We start from the raw sequence: 19,011 nt of genomic DNA on the forward strand, positions 1-19,011 counted from the left end.
GTGCTTCCGGGGCTTAGCGTCCTCGCGGCCCGGTCGTCGACCAGACCTCCTGGTTGCTGGACTGATCAACCAGGCTGACCATTCAGTCTGGGACCATTCACCACATAGATTCGAACCCTCATCACTGCTCCTACGTATTTTCTCAATGAAAATAAATAATAAATAATAATGATAAATAATAATACCATCGTAGAAGTTCGCTAATTCGAGGCCCGCCAATCGGGAAAACACCCTAAATCTGGGCAAAATCGTGTCCGGATAATGTTATATCCCACTCCAGACAGAATGCCCATATAATCCGGACTGGAGATTTGTTCGGATACAAATAGACATGCTGAGTTTACCGCAGATGTGAGTGAGGCTGTTCTGGGTGTGAGAGGGGAAGGGCCACGCTATCCCAGCTCCTCGGAAAACAATATTTATCTAGGGATATTTCAGTGATACAGGAACTAAACACAGTCAGATAACTTTTAAAGTGTGTCTCAACACATTAAACAATATATCATAGTGATTATCATCCGATCATTTGTGTTCAAGGAAAAATAGGTGAAATTCGTGTGTAGTCAACGCCTGCCCATGTGGTGCCAGGAGTCCTTAGGCAATAGTTGCTTAAGTCGTCGTCAATAAATCACATCCCTCGCTATTGAAACATCAGGAATGCCTGAGCAGAGCGCGGAGTCGGGGACGCCTGAGTAGAGGGCGGAGTCGGGGACGCCTGAGTAGAGGGCGGAGTCGGGGACGCCTGAGCAGAGCGCGGAGTCGGGGACCCCTGAGCAGAGCGTGGAGTCGGGGACCCCTGAGCAGAGCGCGGAGTCGGGGACCCCTGAGCAGAGCGCAGAGTCGGGGACGCCTCAGCAGAGGGCGGAGTCAGGGACCCGTGAGCAAAGCGCGGAGTCAGGGACCCGTGAGCAGAGCGCGGAGTTGGGGACGCCTAAGCAGAGCGCGGAGTCGGGGACCCCTGAGCAGAGCGCGGAGTCGGGGACGCCTGAGCAGAGCGCGGAGTCGGGGACGCCTGAGCAGAGCGCGGAGTCGGGGACGCCTGAGCAGAGCGTGGAGTCGGGGACGCCTGAGCAGAGCGCGGGGTCGGGGACGCCTGAGCAGAGCGCGGAGTCGGGGACGCCTGAGCAGAGCGCGGAGTCGGGGACGCCTGAGCAGAGCGCGGAGTCGGGGACGCCTGAGCAGAGCGCGGAGTCGGGGACGCCTGAGCAGAGCGCGGAGTCGGGGACGCCTGAGCAGAGCGCGGAGTCGGGGACGTCTGAGCAGAGCGCAGAGTCGGGGACGCCTGAGCAGGGCGCGGAGTCGGAGACGCCTGAGCAGAGCGCGGAGTCGGGGACGCCTGAGCAGAGCGCGGAGTCGGGGACGCCTGAGCAGAGCGCGGAGTCGGGGACGCCTGAGCAGAGCGCGGAGTCGGGGACGCCTGAGCAGAGCGCGGAGTCGGGGACGCCTGAGCAGGGCGCGGAGTCGGGGACGCCTGAGCAGGGCACGGAGTCGGGGACGCCTGAGCAGAGCGCGGAGTCGGGGACGCCTGAGCAGAGCGGGGAGTCGGGGACGCCTGAGCAGAGCGCGGAGTCGGGGACGCCTGAGCAGAGCGCGGAGTCGGGGACGCCTGAGCAGAGCGCGGAGTCAATGGTGCTGGAGCAAAGTGCGGTGTCGCGGGCACCATAGCAGAGCGCAATGGCACCGGAGGAGAGCGTAGTGGTGATGGCACCAGAGCAGAGAGCGGTGGCGATGGCACCGGAGCAGAGCGCGGTGGCGATGGCACCTGAGCAGAGCGCGGTGTCACAGGCCCCGGAGCAGAGCACAGTGTCGGGGATGCCGCAGCAGAGTGCGGTCCCTGGCAAAGGGAAACAAACAAAATAAGGCCCCAAAATCTGTTGGTATTACAAATGGGCTACCTGTAAACATGGGATATCGGGAAGAACAAATGGAACATGTAAGTACGATCACCCTAGAAAGTGCAGAAACCTCCTCAATACAGGTAAATGTATCAAAAGCTGTGAATTATTTCACCCAGAAATTTGCAAGAACTCTTTGGACAGGAAAGAGTGTTTCAATGCTGAATGTCCAGCTTTTCATATAAGAGGTACCAGGCGAATAAAACCGACAGACCGAAACTATGAAAACAGCCACTACTCCATCGACCGGGATAATTTTTTAGCAAGAGGAGGAGGAGAAGAATGGCTAAAAATGACCAGACTCTACCACCAACTCGGTCAAATGCTAGAGAGAACGCAAACACAGTGGCCTCCTTACCATAGCCTCAGATATTAACATTTGCCAACATCCAGGGTATAAAAACACGCAAATCCAACAAAGTTCATTTCATAGATGGTCTCCTTCATGAGGCAAATGCAGTGTTTGCAGCCCTAACGGAAACTCACACAAAGGACTACTATGATGGTGAAATATGGATCTCAGAGTACAATCTTTTCAGATGTGATAGGAAACACCGGCTTTAGGGTGGAGTCAGCCTCTACATCAAAGACACACTCATATGAACTGAGCTGCTAAACACCTCAAATGATATGGTGGAAGTGCTGATAATCAAAATAGAGATCTTAAATGTAGTTATTGTCCTTGTATATAAGTCACCGGAGGTAAACCCTCAGCAGTTTAAAGACCAACTAATGCAAATAGAATACTGCTTGGAAAACCTCCCAAATCCAGCCCCGAACATCAACCTGCTTGGGGACTTCAACCTACGGCACCTGAAATGGAAGCACCTGGCTAATACAGTAATATCAGAAAGAATACCAGGAAGTAGCCTAAATGAACAGGCACATGCAAATGACCTGCTACAGATATGCGACAGGTTTGCCTTAAACCAGCAAATAGTAGAATTAACTAGGAAGGAGAACACGCTGGACCTTTTTTATATATATATATATATATATATATATATATATATATATATATATATATATATATATATATATATATATATATATATATATATATATATATATATAAATATATATATATATATATATATATATATATAAATATATATATATATATATATATATATATATATATATATATATATATATATATATATATATATATATATATATTAGTATATTTTGGTAGCAGTCTTTCCTGTAGACATATATTATTAAATATGACCGAAAAAGTAAGATTAATAATTCTAACACGAATTTTCTCAATCTTTCGTACATTTCTTTTCACTGTTGGAGGTAATTCAAAAATCAATTCTCCAAAATTCATTTTTATTTCTAGTCTGACGCGACACTTGAGCGCGTTTCGTAAAACTTATTACATTTTCAAAGACTTTACACATACACAACTGAATAGAACTTACATATCTCCAATTTGTTTATATCTACATTTGAGTGAGGTGGATGGGGTGAGGTGGTATTTAATAGGGTATTAATTTCATCAACACAAGACAGAACAAGAAACAATGGGTATTGAAATGGCAGTGATTGTAGAAAGCCTATTGGTCCATATTTCTTGATGCTTCTATATTGGAGCGGAGTTTTGAGGTGGGTAGAATATAGTTGTGCATTAATTGGCTGTTGATTGCTGGTGTTGACTTCTTAATGTGCAGTGCCTCGCAAACGTCAAGCCGTCTGCTATCGCTGTATCTATCGATGATTTCTGTGTTGTTTACTAGGATTTCTCTGGCGATGGTTTGGTTGTGGGAAGAGATTATATGTTCCTTAATGGAGCCCTGTTGCTTATGCATCGTTAAACGCCTAGAAAGAGATGTTGTTGTCTTGCCTATATACTGGGTTTTTTGGAGCTTACAGTCCCCAAGTGGGCATTTGAAGGCATAGACGACGTTGGTCTCTTTTAAAGCGTTCTGCTTTGTGTCTGGAGAGTTTCTCATGAGTAGGCTGGCCGTTTTTCTGGTTTTATAGTAAATCGTCAGTTGTATCCTCTGATTTTTGTCAGTAGGGATAACGTTTCTATTAACAATAGAAATGTTAATAGAAACGTATCATGTCTATAGAGAAACACCTCCGTTTCTGAGAAACACGTTTCTATTAACAATAGAAATGTTAATAGAAACGTATCATGTCTATAGAGAGAAACCTCCGTTTCTGAGAAACACGTTTCTATTAACAATAGAAATGTTAATAGAAACATATCATGTCTATATATGCAAGTACTGCAGCCACAAGAACAACAACTACTACTTCCAGACGTCTGGACAGTATACCGGTCTCCCCCTTCACCACTGCCCATCACCCCACCTCACACTTGGGTCGCTGGGAGCTCATGCAACACGAAACAAGCAGTTTATGAGCCGGTTAATAGTTAAAGAAGTCACCAGCCGACATTCTGTATAAATAGGGCTTCCTAGCCCACCACGAGTCAGATAACTCCTGCGTGCTCAACTGAGTAGACCCGTTAACACATCTCGGTGTGGTAACGGATTTAGTCAGTCTAGCTTACAGTATTCCTGCACCATATTTTATTTTGTACCTTAAACGTAACGTAAATTTGAGTGTTCATCTTGTTTGTTTTGCACCCTTTGTATTAGAGCCAAGCCTGGATATTTTTATTTTGTAATTTGTTTAATTTCATTTTTCTATCAAAGTAAAATATTTTTAAATGTTTTTTCCCTCTGCTTTATCCTACAGTTTACCTCATGGTGAAGACACCTTGCAGTTTAACTTTTTTTTTTTTAAATATTTTATGTGATTGGCATTCAATCTGCCTGCACGACCACCTACTTTTCCCGTCACAATATATATACATATACATATATATACAAATACATATACATACATACACACACACAGAGGTTAGGTTATCTTGAGATGATTTCGGGTCTTTTTTTTTTTTTTTTAGTGTCCCCGCGGCCCGGTCCTCGACCAGGCCTCCACCCCCAGGAAGCAGCCCGTGACAGCTGACTAACACCCAGGTACCTATTTTACTGTTAGGTAACAGGGGCATAGGGTAAAAGAAACTCTGCCCATTGTTTCTCGCCGGGATCGAACCCAGGACCACAGGATCACAAGTCCAGTGTGCTGTCCGCTCGGCCGACCGGCTCCCTTCCCTCCCTCCCTCCCGACCGGGTACCTCGGTTTAAGACTTTAATCGGTTCCAGGAGACAGCTCGTAATCCGAAAACTCGTAAACCAAAGCTAATTTCCTCATAAGAAATAATGGGAAATGAATTAATCAGTTCCTGACTACCCAAAAACCTCACTTCCAACTAAATTTTATACCTAATTTATCTAAATCTACACAACAAAAGTATGTTCAAGTTATTACTTATCCTTGCTGATGACTGCTGTTGGCGATTGGAAGATAGTGAGGAGGGGGGAGGAGGAGAAGTGTTACTGTTTGGAAGGGGAGTCTCCTTCCATTACAACATCTGGCAGTGAGGACTTCACTGGTGTGCACTCTCTGGCACGTTTTGCCTGCATACCACTAGGACTTGCTTGTCTTACTAAGAATCTGTCTAAAGACATTTGTTTTTCCCTACATTTTAACACTTGTCTGTAGAAAGACATCACATTGTCATTTAAAAGGTCAATGCAACGGCCTGCTACAGCTTTATCTGGGCGAGTTTTTTCAACAAAACTTTGCAGTTCTTCCCATACTTCACACATTTTCTTAGTGAGGAAGGGACATCCTCTACTCAACTATTTTCTTAGGTTGAACCTTACCACTGGCTTTCTTGGGACCCATTGCAAGATATATAATAACTTTTATGCTCAAATGGTCAAATATCCAACAAAACACTGTAAATCCTTGTGAAGAATTCAGGCGAGATAGTCACTGGGCGCGAGGGACTGGTAAACTGAGGCGCGATCGCCGTGCCACCACGCGCTAGGTCAGCCTGTACGCGTATCAACACCCTCGTCTTCTGAGGCAACGCTCGTATTTCGATGTAAATTTTCCAAGCAAATCCTGCTCGTATTCCGAAAAACTTGCATACAAGGACACTCGTATTCCGAGGTACCACTGTATATATAAATAAATAAATTCTTAAAGAAATTTTGAAGTGATTATGAAATTTTTGTTGTCAACAAAAAACTCACACTTACCTCTAGATTTTTTCCCAAGTACTTTGTAAGTTTTTCATGATTAAGAACACCAGCACCAGAGTAGAATGTTCCAATCATTGTACATGGCAGAAAAGATGACAAATCTGTAAATATAATATTAAACCTTGCTCTTCAATTTTTAATGAATGAATGTTTCAAAATTTTCCCACATTATCCATAATCCTCAATTATTAATTACAATAAAATACAAAATAACCAAACTATTCAACCAAATTCCTGTAGGATTTTATGGTGTCCATATAAGGCTTTTAAAGGCACAATATGCACTGCTGTACTATAGAGAATTGCTCTAAGATAAAAACGAACACTCAGATGCACAAAAACAACCAGCGTTGAATGTAATGAAACCCCATTTTCAGAGTGAGCCCCAGAGGCTCCTTGAAGTTATCAAACTGACATGAGCCATATTAGTTTGGTGCCACCAGTCCTTGGTGTTCGAGTACCTATTGGGGGCCAAGAGCCGAAAGGAGCAATGGGCATATGAGCTCTCTATGTAGTTTGTCATGTATGCCATCAACCAGGGAAGGCACCCAGAAAGGAAGGCAAACAATTACAAACCTCAAACTGGTTAAAATTGCAACCTACGTCCAAACAGAGGCACAGAACTCCCCCTAATAGAAAATAGTGAAACAAGCAAGACGTCATCCAACTAGCGAGCCCACTCATTAGCGTTTCACCCTCCCCCAACATGGGAAAAGGAGAACCCTGCTCAGGCAAGCAAGATGCACCACCCTCAGTTCAGAGAATGACAAAAAAACGCTGATCGGAGAGAGGAAGTGTGTCAGGGAGCTTCCAGGGCTCACCCAGAAAATTGCGTTTGATTACATTCAATGCTGGTTTTCTGAGTGGAAGAAAGCCATTTTCTGAATAGCTATCTACCCACAGATAAGTCAAAACAGGGACTTACCCGGGAGGCAGCAGCATTGTAGGTCTCACGACGAAAACAAGACCACTGTCCGCAACAAACGTCCCAAGGCAACACAAGACCGCAGACAGCCTGAGACGTTAACAAGATATCTTACCAAAGGTGGCAGCATGAGCTGCATACTTCCTCTCATCATGGGTACGAGAATAGACTGCAAGCTGGCAAGACTTGATAACCCTGTGGACAACCTGAGAGAGATAAGCCCTGGAACAGGAAACCACAGAAACAGGGTTCAACCAAGAGCATGTCTACTGTCGCTGAACAAGTAGCACGCAGGAAGCGACGTAAAGCCGGAAACGGACACAACACACGATGCACCTTAGGTCTAACCAACCATGCGTCAACAACCCAAGGTCCCCTCTGGGCACCGGCTGTCTCATTCTTTGCCAGAAAAGGAGAATGCAAAAAAAAAAAAAAAAAAAAAAAAACTGCCTAGCCTTAATAACTGCGGATGACCTGGAAGGCCCGCACCCGTGAACAGGGAAGAAGGCAAACTGAATCAACCCAAAGCGCGTCCCCAGACACAAAAGCCGTGGCCTGCAAATAACGGCGAAGAGCCACAACCAGAAACAAAACATGATGCATCCCCGCCTTAACCAACCAAGCATCCACAACGCAGGGACCCCTCCGGAAAGCAGCAGTCTCATTCTTCGCCAGAAAAGAGGGAGACAGCTGCAAACGAACAAAACCATCATAAAGACCGAAAGAGCAGAAAACCCTGTGCTGGAGGAGAGCACGAAGCTCACCAACACGACCCCGAGGCCAATTTCAACAGAAAAAGAGCCATGGAGAAACAATCCTGAACCGAAGGAGCCACAACAAACCGAAGAGAAGAAAGATAAGAGAGCACTCTGTCCAATGACCAGGACGGCTCAGGCGACGCATGAGCAGGACAGAGGTGAAACAACGCCCGAGACAGATTGCGAAACAGCGCAGAAGTAACATCAATACCGAAAGCAAGCTGAAACGGCTCCGCCAGCTCTGCACGATACGAGGTGACAGTGTTAGGTATAAGGTGACGGTCCTGGAACAACCAAGAGAGAAAGGACAACACCACCCTAACAGAAAGCGAAGTACAACGAAGAAGACGCATGAAGAAACAGAAGGACCGCCAGGAAACTTTGTACTGCCTCCGAGACAAAACCCGCAGGTGAAAAACTAACAAGGAAGCCACCTGATCACCATAGAGATGATAAACACTAGTCAAAAATACCATACGCGAAGACTCGAGAAGATCGAACCAGCCATGTGATGTCCCGGTCCGATCTGCTGGAAAAGGTGGAGCCGCGGGAAAACCCGGATTCGGACACTGAGCAAGGAGCACCTTAAACCATGGCTGGGCCGGCCACCACGGGGCCAAGAGGACAACTCTCCCCTGGTAAGTCTCCAAGCGAGTCAGGACCTGGAGCAACAGCTGAACTGGAGGAAAGAGGTACAGGAACCCCCCACCTCGACCAGTCCTCGCACGATGAGAAGCAACAATAATCGGCATAAGACGCCGGTCCTAAAGGAGCCAAGAAGTACAAAACAACTGGAACAGACACTGACAAAATCCTACGAAGGGAAAGGAAATTGCAGAAAAACAGCCAGGAGACTTCATACTGTTGCTGAGAGGAAGACTGCAAGTGGGACATCATCAATGAAGCCATCTGATCCCCATACAAATAACAACACATCTGTAATAAAAAAAAAAATATTCGAGCCGTGCCAGAACCCGAAGCAAATGCTGGAGGATGAAGGTACAGGAACCCCCACCTTGACCAGTCCGGCCGGAAAGCATCCACCGCGAACACCTCACAGTCGGGGAATGGTGCCACGTACATGGGAAGGCACCTGGACTAAGCCGACGCCAAGAGGTCCACCTCCGGGCGCCCGAACGTTTGACAAAGCCAAAGGAGGCGGCGTCAACCGTCCACTCTGTGGAAAGAGGAATGAAGCAAGACAGGCTGTCTCACCTGGACACCCCATGAATGTTAATGGTGCGAAGAGCTAAACCCAGAAAACTCAGCAGAAGAGCTACCCGAAGGGACTAGCCCAAGCCCCAAAGACCCACGGACAGCAGAGACTCCCCCCTGACTGAGACAATGAACCACAGGTAAGCAGTCCAAACAGTCAAATCACTGAGCCCCGAGGCAACCGAATCCGCCGCAGCACCTGCCAACTCCCGCATTGTGCTGTAAGTCCAATGCCCCTGGCCGGCCTGGTGAGCACTTTCACAAAACCCCAGGCCGAGAGACGAGGCGTCCGTGAACACATCAAGTGAGGGATACCTGATCAACCAGGCTGTGACTCACACGTCAGGCTGCGAGCAGCCGCGTCCAACAGCCTGGTTGATCAGTCCAGCAACGAGGAGGCCTGGTCGACGACCGGGCCGCGGGGACGCTAAGCCCCAGAAGCACCTCAAGGTAACCAAGGTAAGGGAAGTGGAAGGCATCAAGGCACCAAACCCAAAAAAACATGAATAGGAAGCCGGAGAAGCAGCAACCAACGCAAGGACCCCAGAGGTCAAACCCAGCGATTGCGAGAGTAGTGAAAGGGACTGCCCCGAAGATACCAGAACAGGTTCCAAAGCCAGACCCTGCCCAGAGGGAAAACCAGCAAGACAAAGGTCAGGCTCCCACACAGCTGCTAGAGCAACCGCCGAGTGACCCAGGTCCCCCTCAAAAACAGCAGACGACAGGACTGTAGCCAGAGCAAAGCCACAGGAGGAAGAGAAATGGACGTAGTCCGAGAATTGAACACGAGGATCAGCCAAGTCCGAACCCAAGATGGAACCAGATGGGACTTCCTCCAAATCACCAGAACTCAAACTTGGCAAGCTGGGAAAGAACCACGTCCCTGCCGAGCAGACATGCAAACTGGTTGGGAGCTCACACCAACCAGTTGTCGAGGTAGGCCAGAACCCGAACCCTTAGTAGAAGAAGACGGGCCACCGTGACCCAAGTTAAGCATGTGAACATGCGAGGTGCCAGAGTCAAGCAGAATGGAAGGCAATGAAAGCGGTAAGCCTGAAGCCCGACCACAAAACCTAACTAATACATGAACCCCAGATGAATAAGAACAAATCAGAAACAAGGCGGCAACTGGGACAAGCCACCGTCAAAAAGTGAGTACAGTAATACAGGGCAACAGAGGATTACCAAACACAACCTAGGCTAGCCTAATGGGAAGCTAGGCAGACCTCCACCACCACCAAGGAAGTGAGAATGAACTAAAAGAAAAATTACCCTGAAGCAACACACACGGACTAGCCAGTCTCCAGAGAGAATCCTCAACCGCTGCTGAATGCAAGCTGCACCGCCCACAGGCAAGAACCCCAAGGGCAAGAACACCACCAAGCAATGAAGTCCTCAAACGGGGGCGAGATCTGAACGATCCGGGGAAGATAACCCTGACCTGCAAGAGAAATACTTACTGGGCACCTAGGGAAGGGAATCCTAAGTGCATGCAGTCCAGTAAACTTGTAAGAACACCTGGCCACCACACAACACAGCTGGTAAAGTCACAAATGCAAAGCCAGTCAAAATTTGAGACCAGAGAGGACGTGTGAACACCAGCACATCAGTCTACAAACTGAGGGTGGTGCGGTGGGTCCCCCACTTTTCCTCCTGTCTGGGTAGGGGGGGCGTTAATGAGCAAGCGTGCTAGTAGGACGACAATTGCTTGTTTCCTAGTTTTCTTTTTGGGGAGTTCTTTGGTGCTGTTTGGACGTAGGTTGCAATTATCATCAGTTCGAGGTTTGTATTGGGTAGCCTACCTTTCTGGATGCCTTCCCCAGTCGATGGCAGACATGACAAACTCTAAATGTAGAGAGCTCATATGGCCAGTGCTCTCTGTGCCTCACTGAAGGGGGCCAGGTTCTGACTCGTGGCCCCTGATAGACACTCGAACTCCAAAAACTGATAGTACCAAACTAATATGGCATATGTCAGTTTGATAGCTTCAGGGAGCCGACGGGGCTCCCCTCAGAAAAAAAACTGTTCTAATGAATCCAGAGATGTGACACACTCATTGCCATAATATTTTTTTTCAATTATGGAGATTGTTTTATTCCATTTATAAAGTTAAGGTTTCAATTGATAATATTTAATGTATAAACATGCATCCAAAACCAAAACCCTGTATATTATAAAACAAGCAATACAAACTTATGACAGTTTCCATCTTCTCGTTGCAGATCTGGGAGTCACTAATGTGCTCACTAATGTGTGACTGCACTTGACCCAGTAAGAAGCCTTCCTGTTGACAAAAAATCCTTATGTCAATATAATATTTAATGATTAGCCAACATAAATAATCAGTTTTGCTGTAAAATACAATATACAATCTCCATTTTGAATTCTACCTATCAATTTTCAATATGTTTGTTAAGTAGTTTACAAAAGATAAAACAAATGAATGGGTAGCATTTACTTCCTGACCTATGTGAAAGAAACATCAATAGGAAGTGATACAATCCAAAACTCAGATTGTTGTGCAATAACCATGATCCTTTGGTGGATGCATTTTGTACTGATAAAACTTTGATAACAAAAAAAAATATTATGGCCTAAAATGTTAGTCCTACAACTTTAGTACAATAAGATACAATTTAGTCCGGTTTTGTTTGAGTTGGTTTCCTCTTCCCCTGCTCGGGTGCATTCCGAGGTTCCAGTGTCTTCCTGGCTGGCAGCCTGCCTCGCCTACTGGTTGGTGTGGGCGCCTTGCCGGTCTGTTTGTCTATTAGCCAGGGTTCTGGTTCTTTCTCAGCATACCGGGTTCGGGTTTCTGGTATCTTGGCGGAAGTCCCAGTTGGTTCTGCCCTGGGTTCAGACTTGGATAAGCCTAGTGTGGTATTTTCAAATTGCGTACGTTTCTCTCCCTCCGGCAGCTTCGCTCTGGTTACAGTTCTGCCCTCAGCTGTTTTTGAGGTGGATCCAGGTCACTTGGCGGTTGCTTGAGCAGCTGTGCGGGAGATTGAGCTTTGGTCTGTTGGTTTTCCACTGGGCAGGGTTTGGCTTCGGAGGCAGTTCTGGTATCTTCGGAGCGGCCACTTTTGCCACTCTTGTTTTCACTGGGTTGCGACTGGGTCATTGTGAACCAGCACAATGACCTAGTGTCCTTGTGCCAGTTGCTGTGTCACTGGCTTCCTCTTCAGGATTTTCAGGGTTCGGTGCCATGGCACCTTCCTCTTCCCTCGCTAGATGTATTCTCAGATGCCTCGGCTTCGGTTGGAGCTTTGTGACCAGTGATCACCTGTCCAGCTGGTGGCATTGGGGGCTCTCCTTCCCTTGAGCTCACAACATGGTGCAGGTGTTGTGACGTTGCGGCTGGAGCTGCAGCGGATTTGGCTTCCGACGTGGTTCTATATTTGGCGCTTCTCTTACACATGCTTTGTACAATTGTTATACATTTCATCTTATAGAAAATTTTATTACGAACACATTGGTATAAAAAAGAAATACGTACATAGAAAAGTAGGGTCAGGAAACGTATAAATGTATAAACTTTTCAAGCATGATTTCCCCCCTGTGTTTTCGCCAGTGCGCTCGCGGCTAACTACTCTCCACTTCACACACTCTTGCGGGTGGGCAATTACCTATATTAAACATTCATATGCATATGTCCGTGTAGAGAATTTTATTGCGATTCCAATGATACCAAAATTAGCGATGTAGGACAACTGTAGGCTTCGCAACCATTAAGAGAGTGGAAACATTTTGTTGCTGTTTGGCGCTCTCGGCGAGTGATCTGCATAGTTTTTTATTTGGTGTTGATACTCCTTATGCTTGGGCGGCATTTTATAGGTATGCTCTTATAGACAATTTCATAGCGAACACAGTGATACCAAATTTAAATACGTGTGCCTTCAATTATTGTCAGGACAGTCAAAAGAGTGTACACTTTTTCGGTCTTACCGCGTAGGTGCGCGAAGTGCCGAAAGCATCTGGGGTATTGTTTTTTTTTGAGCGCCGAGAGCGCGAAAGTGTTAAGTTATACACGCTTTTAATTAAACCCTTTTCCCAGTACCACCCTCACAATTAACTTGTACCTTATTCACTTTATTTCTAGACACATCAAGGGTGAAAGTGCCCTAGAGTCTTTAGTCACAATCCAAATTTGATGTAGAACCCCTAGCAGGTTACACCCTCTGTCAAACTCTGTTAGGGCAGAACAATGCTTGACCACAAGGTTATGACAAAAGTGGAAGATATTATAGCCTCTGATTATCATCCCTGACACTGGAGGGTTGTTGCTTGTGGTTAGCTCCTGTAGTGAAATCAAAGTGTACTGTTTCAAGTGCCACAAGCAATTGCAAGCCATCAGACAAAACACAAAACCCTAAATCTCTAGTACCTATATTCATCCATGCTTGTTACCCCAATAATACCTAGTCTTTCTGTGCACCCAAGTACTGTACACTTAATTCATGAATTTTATTTTTGATACTCTGTTAGTGTGATAAACCTAAACCTTTGGTATGAAGTTTTTGTCATAGCTTGATCACTAGGTAAAGCATTTATCAATTATTATTGCTCAGTTTTCATACAAATGATGTAAATATGGTTATAATACAATTATATGGATATAATATTTAACATGGACCATTACATCCATATCATTTTAATTGTTTACTATGCGATGAGATTATCATATACTAGTGGCTTGCAGTTCCAGTATCATCAAATTGTAATTTGGTATTTAACACCAATGTTAATATATTTCTGGACAACATTACCAGACAGAATTGCAGCAAAACAGCAAAGGTTGTAAGTCATTTCCTTTGAGCTATTCTAGGAATAGATTCACGTGCAATCTAGGTGTACATGCACAATGAACACGTTTTCCTAAGTACTGTACATATTACATTGTAGGCCTACATACAATACTCATTGTTTTTGTAAATTATATGTAAACAAAGTTATTCCACATACAGTACTGTGTAAACTGAAGTGAAAGTGTAAATATAAACCATCTAACAATCATCACAGCCCTCTCCCCTATATGGTAGATAAATATTGTATCGCCTCAAACCATAGACTAAGTGACCCCCCCCCCCCCCCGCCACTTTGCTTTCTCTTCACGTACATTGAACCAAAAACGTCAATTTTTTTTTTTTTTACAATATTTCTTTAGACTTTTATATATTTTGATTACTATTACATGATTCAATACATTTTTAATAAATAAATTTATTCTGTTCCATTCCCGTGCCTAATACTTTAACCCCTCACCTGCGCCAGCCAACAAATGTCATTTTGAAAGTTGTCCATTTTCTTTAATTTGGCTATACTTTATTGTTGTTTAATGTTTTCATTGCTCATTGGGTTTTGAAATGAAAAAAGTTTAGTTTGGAAACATTTTGATATTAACTTTACCTGAACATTTATAAAAACAACAAAAATATGTCCTTAACAATTGCACTTTGAAGTTTTTGCCAAAAACAGGTGCACAGTGCAGGAGTTAAACCCAGAACATCAGTACTTTGGAAAGGGGTTACAAAATGTTTTCCACTGCATTTTTGAGACATCTGATTTAGCCTTAACTGGTTCAAGAAAAACAAACCATAATACTGTACAGTACATTAATCCTTTAGTTTATTTCATACATTTAAATGCAATTTTTCCAGAGATGTGTCCACTCTCAAAAACTAAAATTCAAGAACAGTCCCAAGAGTAATCTCTCATCACTATTTTAAACAACACCTAACAAAAAAATATACTGTACTGAATCTTCAATAAGAAGGTAACACTCTTCAATTGGTTCACTTTAAATGTTACTCTGCTAAGAAATGCTAATAGACAAAGTTACCAACTATTGCATGAACACACAGCTAATTCAGAGCACCTAAGATAGGCCAAGCTTCAATATCAATATGTAATATAATATTTAAGAAAGCAGATGTCAACACAATTACATATGGTGAAGCAAAATATTTCTTCCTAGTGGCAATGTTTGTAAATCAAATGTGGTCGAATAATTAGTGGTTGCCTCAGTGGCGTCGGTGAAGCAGTTGGAGATTTCGTCAACAAAATATTGGGCGTGACACCAATATTAAACATGTATGTGTAGAAAGTTACAACCTTCACACCAGCGGTGCAACTCCCAACAGGACACAAAAACTCACTTATCTGCCAAACACTATATATAACATTGCTTTTAAATTGTTCGTATTTGATAGCTAGAGTAAGTGTACAACCTACTTGAGCATGGCCGCTCCTTAACTGCTCGTAGAGTAAGGAAGACAGGAGAGCACCCGAACAGCTGACCAACACCCCGGACGCCGCCATGCCTCACCTCCCGCCTCCCAACACTCCAAACTCCACTTCCTTACTTTGGGCTATTCTCCTCATAACTGTATTAATATCTCACGATCAAACATTTATTACTGCAATAATTTATTTAAAAGTCTGGGTAAATCAAGAGTTATTGGGTGTTTTACAGTTCTTGAGGACAACGTTAGAGACGAAAGCGAGCATTCGGACGCGTGACGTAACCACAACAAACAAGGAAGATGGCAGCAATTTCAAATTAGATAAGTTAAAATACGATATGATAAGATAAGATAAGATAAAATAAGATAAGATAAAATAAGATAAGATATTTATTCGGGTAAAGGTACATACAATGAAAATAAGTTAGAAACATAATGTCAAATTAATAGATAGAGCTAGTACATTCAATGCCTGAAACTACTAATACACACAGTGAACAAATCCACAAGGGCCGTGGTGAGGGTTCGAACCTACGCACGGGATATTCCCAGATGCGCTTTAGTCAACTGTGCCACGACATGGAAAAGAATTGCAACCTGGAATGCTACTGACGGGCGGTCCGTCTAATTACCAAAAACTAGCACATGCTACACACACTTCAGAAAACTTCCTGGCAATACGTTAGTAATGAATAAATATGATATATTTACTCATTACAATGTTGGTGCTGAACATACAACATGAAAAAACACAATTTTAATCCGAAAAAGTATCTTTTTATAAAGAAATTAGACGAAAATAAAGAGCAGGTGACGCCAAATCAAGTCGACGATCCAAGCGTCAATGTTGTGGAGCGACTTATCCAAGACAGATTGTTGCCTGGAGAGTGTTTGCTGGCATATCCGCCTCTTGTACACACGTCGTCACAAATTGAAATAATGGTATAAACAACAATAATGCATAGTTACAATAATATTTAGCATAAATAGCCAGAAAATATTGAAATTGTATTGAAAAATAGGTGTCTGGAAGTGAAATTAACTCCATGGGACAATAGTTTTGTTATATAGATGCTGATGATTATTCGCTGGTATGCGTTCGCTATACATGGACTCGCTCTGGGTGTGTGTGTAGTGTGATATACATTCAATAACATCATTATAGGGAGTAAATATGTAATATATCTTCATTACTTGTGTAATGCTAGAAGGCCGGAGTAGCACTAGGTAACTATGGATATAGCTTTGGGAAAATACATGGACTCGCTCTGGGTGTGTGTGTAGTGTGATATACATTCAATAACATCATTATAGGGAGTAAATATGTAATATATCTTCATTACTTGTGTAATGCTAGAAGGCCGGAGTAGCACTAGGTAACTATGGATATAGCTTTGGGAAAATACATGGACCCGCTCTGGGTGTACACACCAGCAAATCAATTTTTTTTTTTTTTTTTGAGATATATACAAGAGTTGTTACATTCTTGTACAGCCACTAGTACGCGTAGCGTTTCGGGCAGGTCCCTGGAATACGATCCCCGCCGCGAAGAATCGTTTTTTCATCCAAGTACACATTTTACTGTTGCGTTAAACAGAGGCTACAGTTAAGGAATTGCGCCCAGTAAATCCTCCCCGGCCAGGATACGAACCCATGACATAGCGCTCGTGGAACGCCAGGCGAGTGTCTTACCACTACACCACGGAGACTGTAATTGTCTAATTAACATGCATATATATGCTAATTAACCGTCAAGATTTATATGTCAGAAGAAAGGCAGAGATGTAGACATTACTGTAGCTACATTTCAAGTAATATATATAATTTATGTGAAAGGCATTATATTTTTAAATAAATAATACTACATAATCGCCGGTATCCGGACACATGAACACTACATTCAATGCCATCATTATAGTCGGTAAATATGTCATATTTCATCAATACTTGTGTAATGCAAGGAGGTTTTATCTTTTTTAAAGATAAATATTTCAACTTTAAATGTCTTTTCAAATATTTGTCATTAAAGTATATATTCTGAAAATAATCATGTATTTTATTTACCCCAAAGTAGAGCACGCATATCATAGTGTCATATCCTGTGATTAGTAATTTATTTTGCACCCCATACTCATTCCTTGAAGATTATTTACATTCACTCCTCGCTTGATAAATTCAAGATCTTTTGAGTACATGAAAATATGTTTTAGAATTAAAGTATTAAATTGAAATTAGTAGCGTATAGCTAGCTCTAAGCAGAACTACTACTGTACCAGTAACCAGTAAAACATTTTAATTAACATTTCAGATCAGGTAAGAATTGAGACCACAAAAATCCAGTAGCATTTCTATCACATTCGTCTATAGTTGAACCATTAAGAATGTCTCTTAAATGTTACCCAAGCACACATGTTTGTGGAGACTAAAGTTATTATCAATAGAAAGCAACAAGGCCAGATGGGTTTATTTCACCATATATGACAGAGGACTTTCTAAGTGAGCAGAAAGACATCAGATTAGTGATGTGAAAGGAATTAGATTCTCTGAATCTTTATCCTGGGAATGTGTGTGTGTAATACTAGATAAGAGAGAAAATTAGGTCTGGAGTCAGTACATTAGACAGCAGAGGGTTAGAAAGGCGGAATCCAAGAGCTAACAGCTTTAGCCTATGGATACAAATAGCAAATACACAAACAATTCATTTCATGAGGATCCCGGGGATCCTGTAAATTACTATCCTCCCTTCTCATCCAATATTGTTCTTCCGAAGAAATTACTATCTATTTGTTTGTGTTATATACAAGAAGGTACATTGGATTTGTCAGAGTACATAACAGTGGTGTTCTTACAATTATTGTAAAGCCACATAGTTTTGGGCAAGTGCTTAATCTATCAGGGGGGGGGCGTCTGGCGCCCCCCTTTCCTGGCAATTAAATGTTAACCGCATAGAATGTTACAGTATTACACTGTCATTTTACCCAAGGTAGCACTTTTACCTATGTAAAATGTAATAGCCCCATTGTTAGACTTATTCTCTGGAAGTTACACATTATTACATTTACCCTTGTTACACTTACTAAGTTTAATATACAAGGTTATTCTCAGGATGTTAACCTTCAAGCCATGTTAATCAAACCAGTACAGTGCATTGTTAACTTACATCTTTAATGTAAATAAGTTATTTTACCCAGGATAAAAGTTTTACCAATGGTTATTACCTTATAGGGATGTATGTACTTTATATGGGAAAGTGATCACTAATTAGCCATTGTAATACCAATCTTTGGACAGCGTTGACTAACTGGCCTTCATTTATTACAGCCAAATCTTCCATCCATAAGGCGGATGGTGTTAGATGGGTTAATATAAAATAGTCATAACTTGTAATTATAGTTATGTAATTATAGTTAATGTTGCAGATGTCATAAGATAAACAAGTAAGAAACTTTCATGCAGTGAGAACTTACATACAATATATAAACTTTCTATATTTAAATTTTAATTTATAATGAAGAAAATGGAGTTAAATGTAATGAAATAATTAAACAGAGTACGACAATGTTATTTATTAACAAAAAATTAAGGAAAATGAAATAAACTTGTGCTCTAAATATATAATTTTTAACAAATCAAATAAATTGAATATGCAATCTCTGTACCTACTAATTAATATGTATGTCAGCGACCACAGACCTTTCGCATATAAACTGTATGGCTGTGACATGAACCCTCACATTTATATCTCGAGTGTATAGATGTTACTAGTTTCATTTAACATCTAAGTGAACAAAAGGTAAAAAATAGATAATAATCGACAGTTTTAAAAATCCGAAAATATGGTGTTGG

At 42.9% G+C, this 19,011-nt stretch overlaps 1 protein-coding gene across 2 annotated transcripts in view; it reads right to left on the reverse strand.

Moving 5' to 3' along the window:
* LOC123760988 (BRISC complex subunit Abraxas 2) overlaps positions 1-15,304 on the reverse strand; it is a 59,906-nt gene extending 44,602 nt beyond the window's left edge. For both annotated transcript variants that reach the window (XM_045746798.2, XM_045746797.2), the window contains exons 1-3: positions 15,155-15,304; positions 11,120-11,210; positions 6,026-6,129 (exon numbers count right to left, since the gene is read on the reverse strand). In XM_045746798.2, coding sequence (XP_045602754.1) covers positions 6,026-6,129; positions 11,120-11,210; positions 15,155-15,241 — 282 coding nt within the window. In that variant the 5' untranslated portion in view covers positions 15,242-15,304. The remainder of the gene's footprint in view (positions 1-6,025; positions 6,130-11,119; positions 11,211-15,154) is intronic.
* Between the last annotated feature and the right edge of the window lie 3,707 nt (positions 15,305-19,011).

This window comes from Procambarus clarkii, chromosome 41 (assembly GCF_040958095.1).
Source record: "Procambarus clarkii isolate CNS0578487 chromosome 41, FALCON_Pclarkii_2.0, whole genome shotgun sequence".
NCBI classification, from domain to species: Eukaryota; Metazoa; Arthropoda; class Malacostraca; order Decapoda; family Cambaridae; genus Procambarus; species Procambarus clarkii.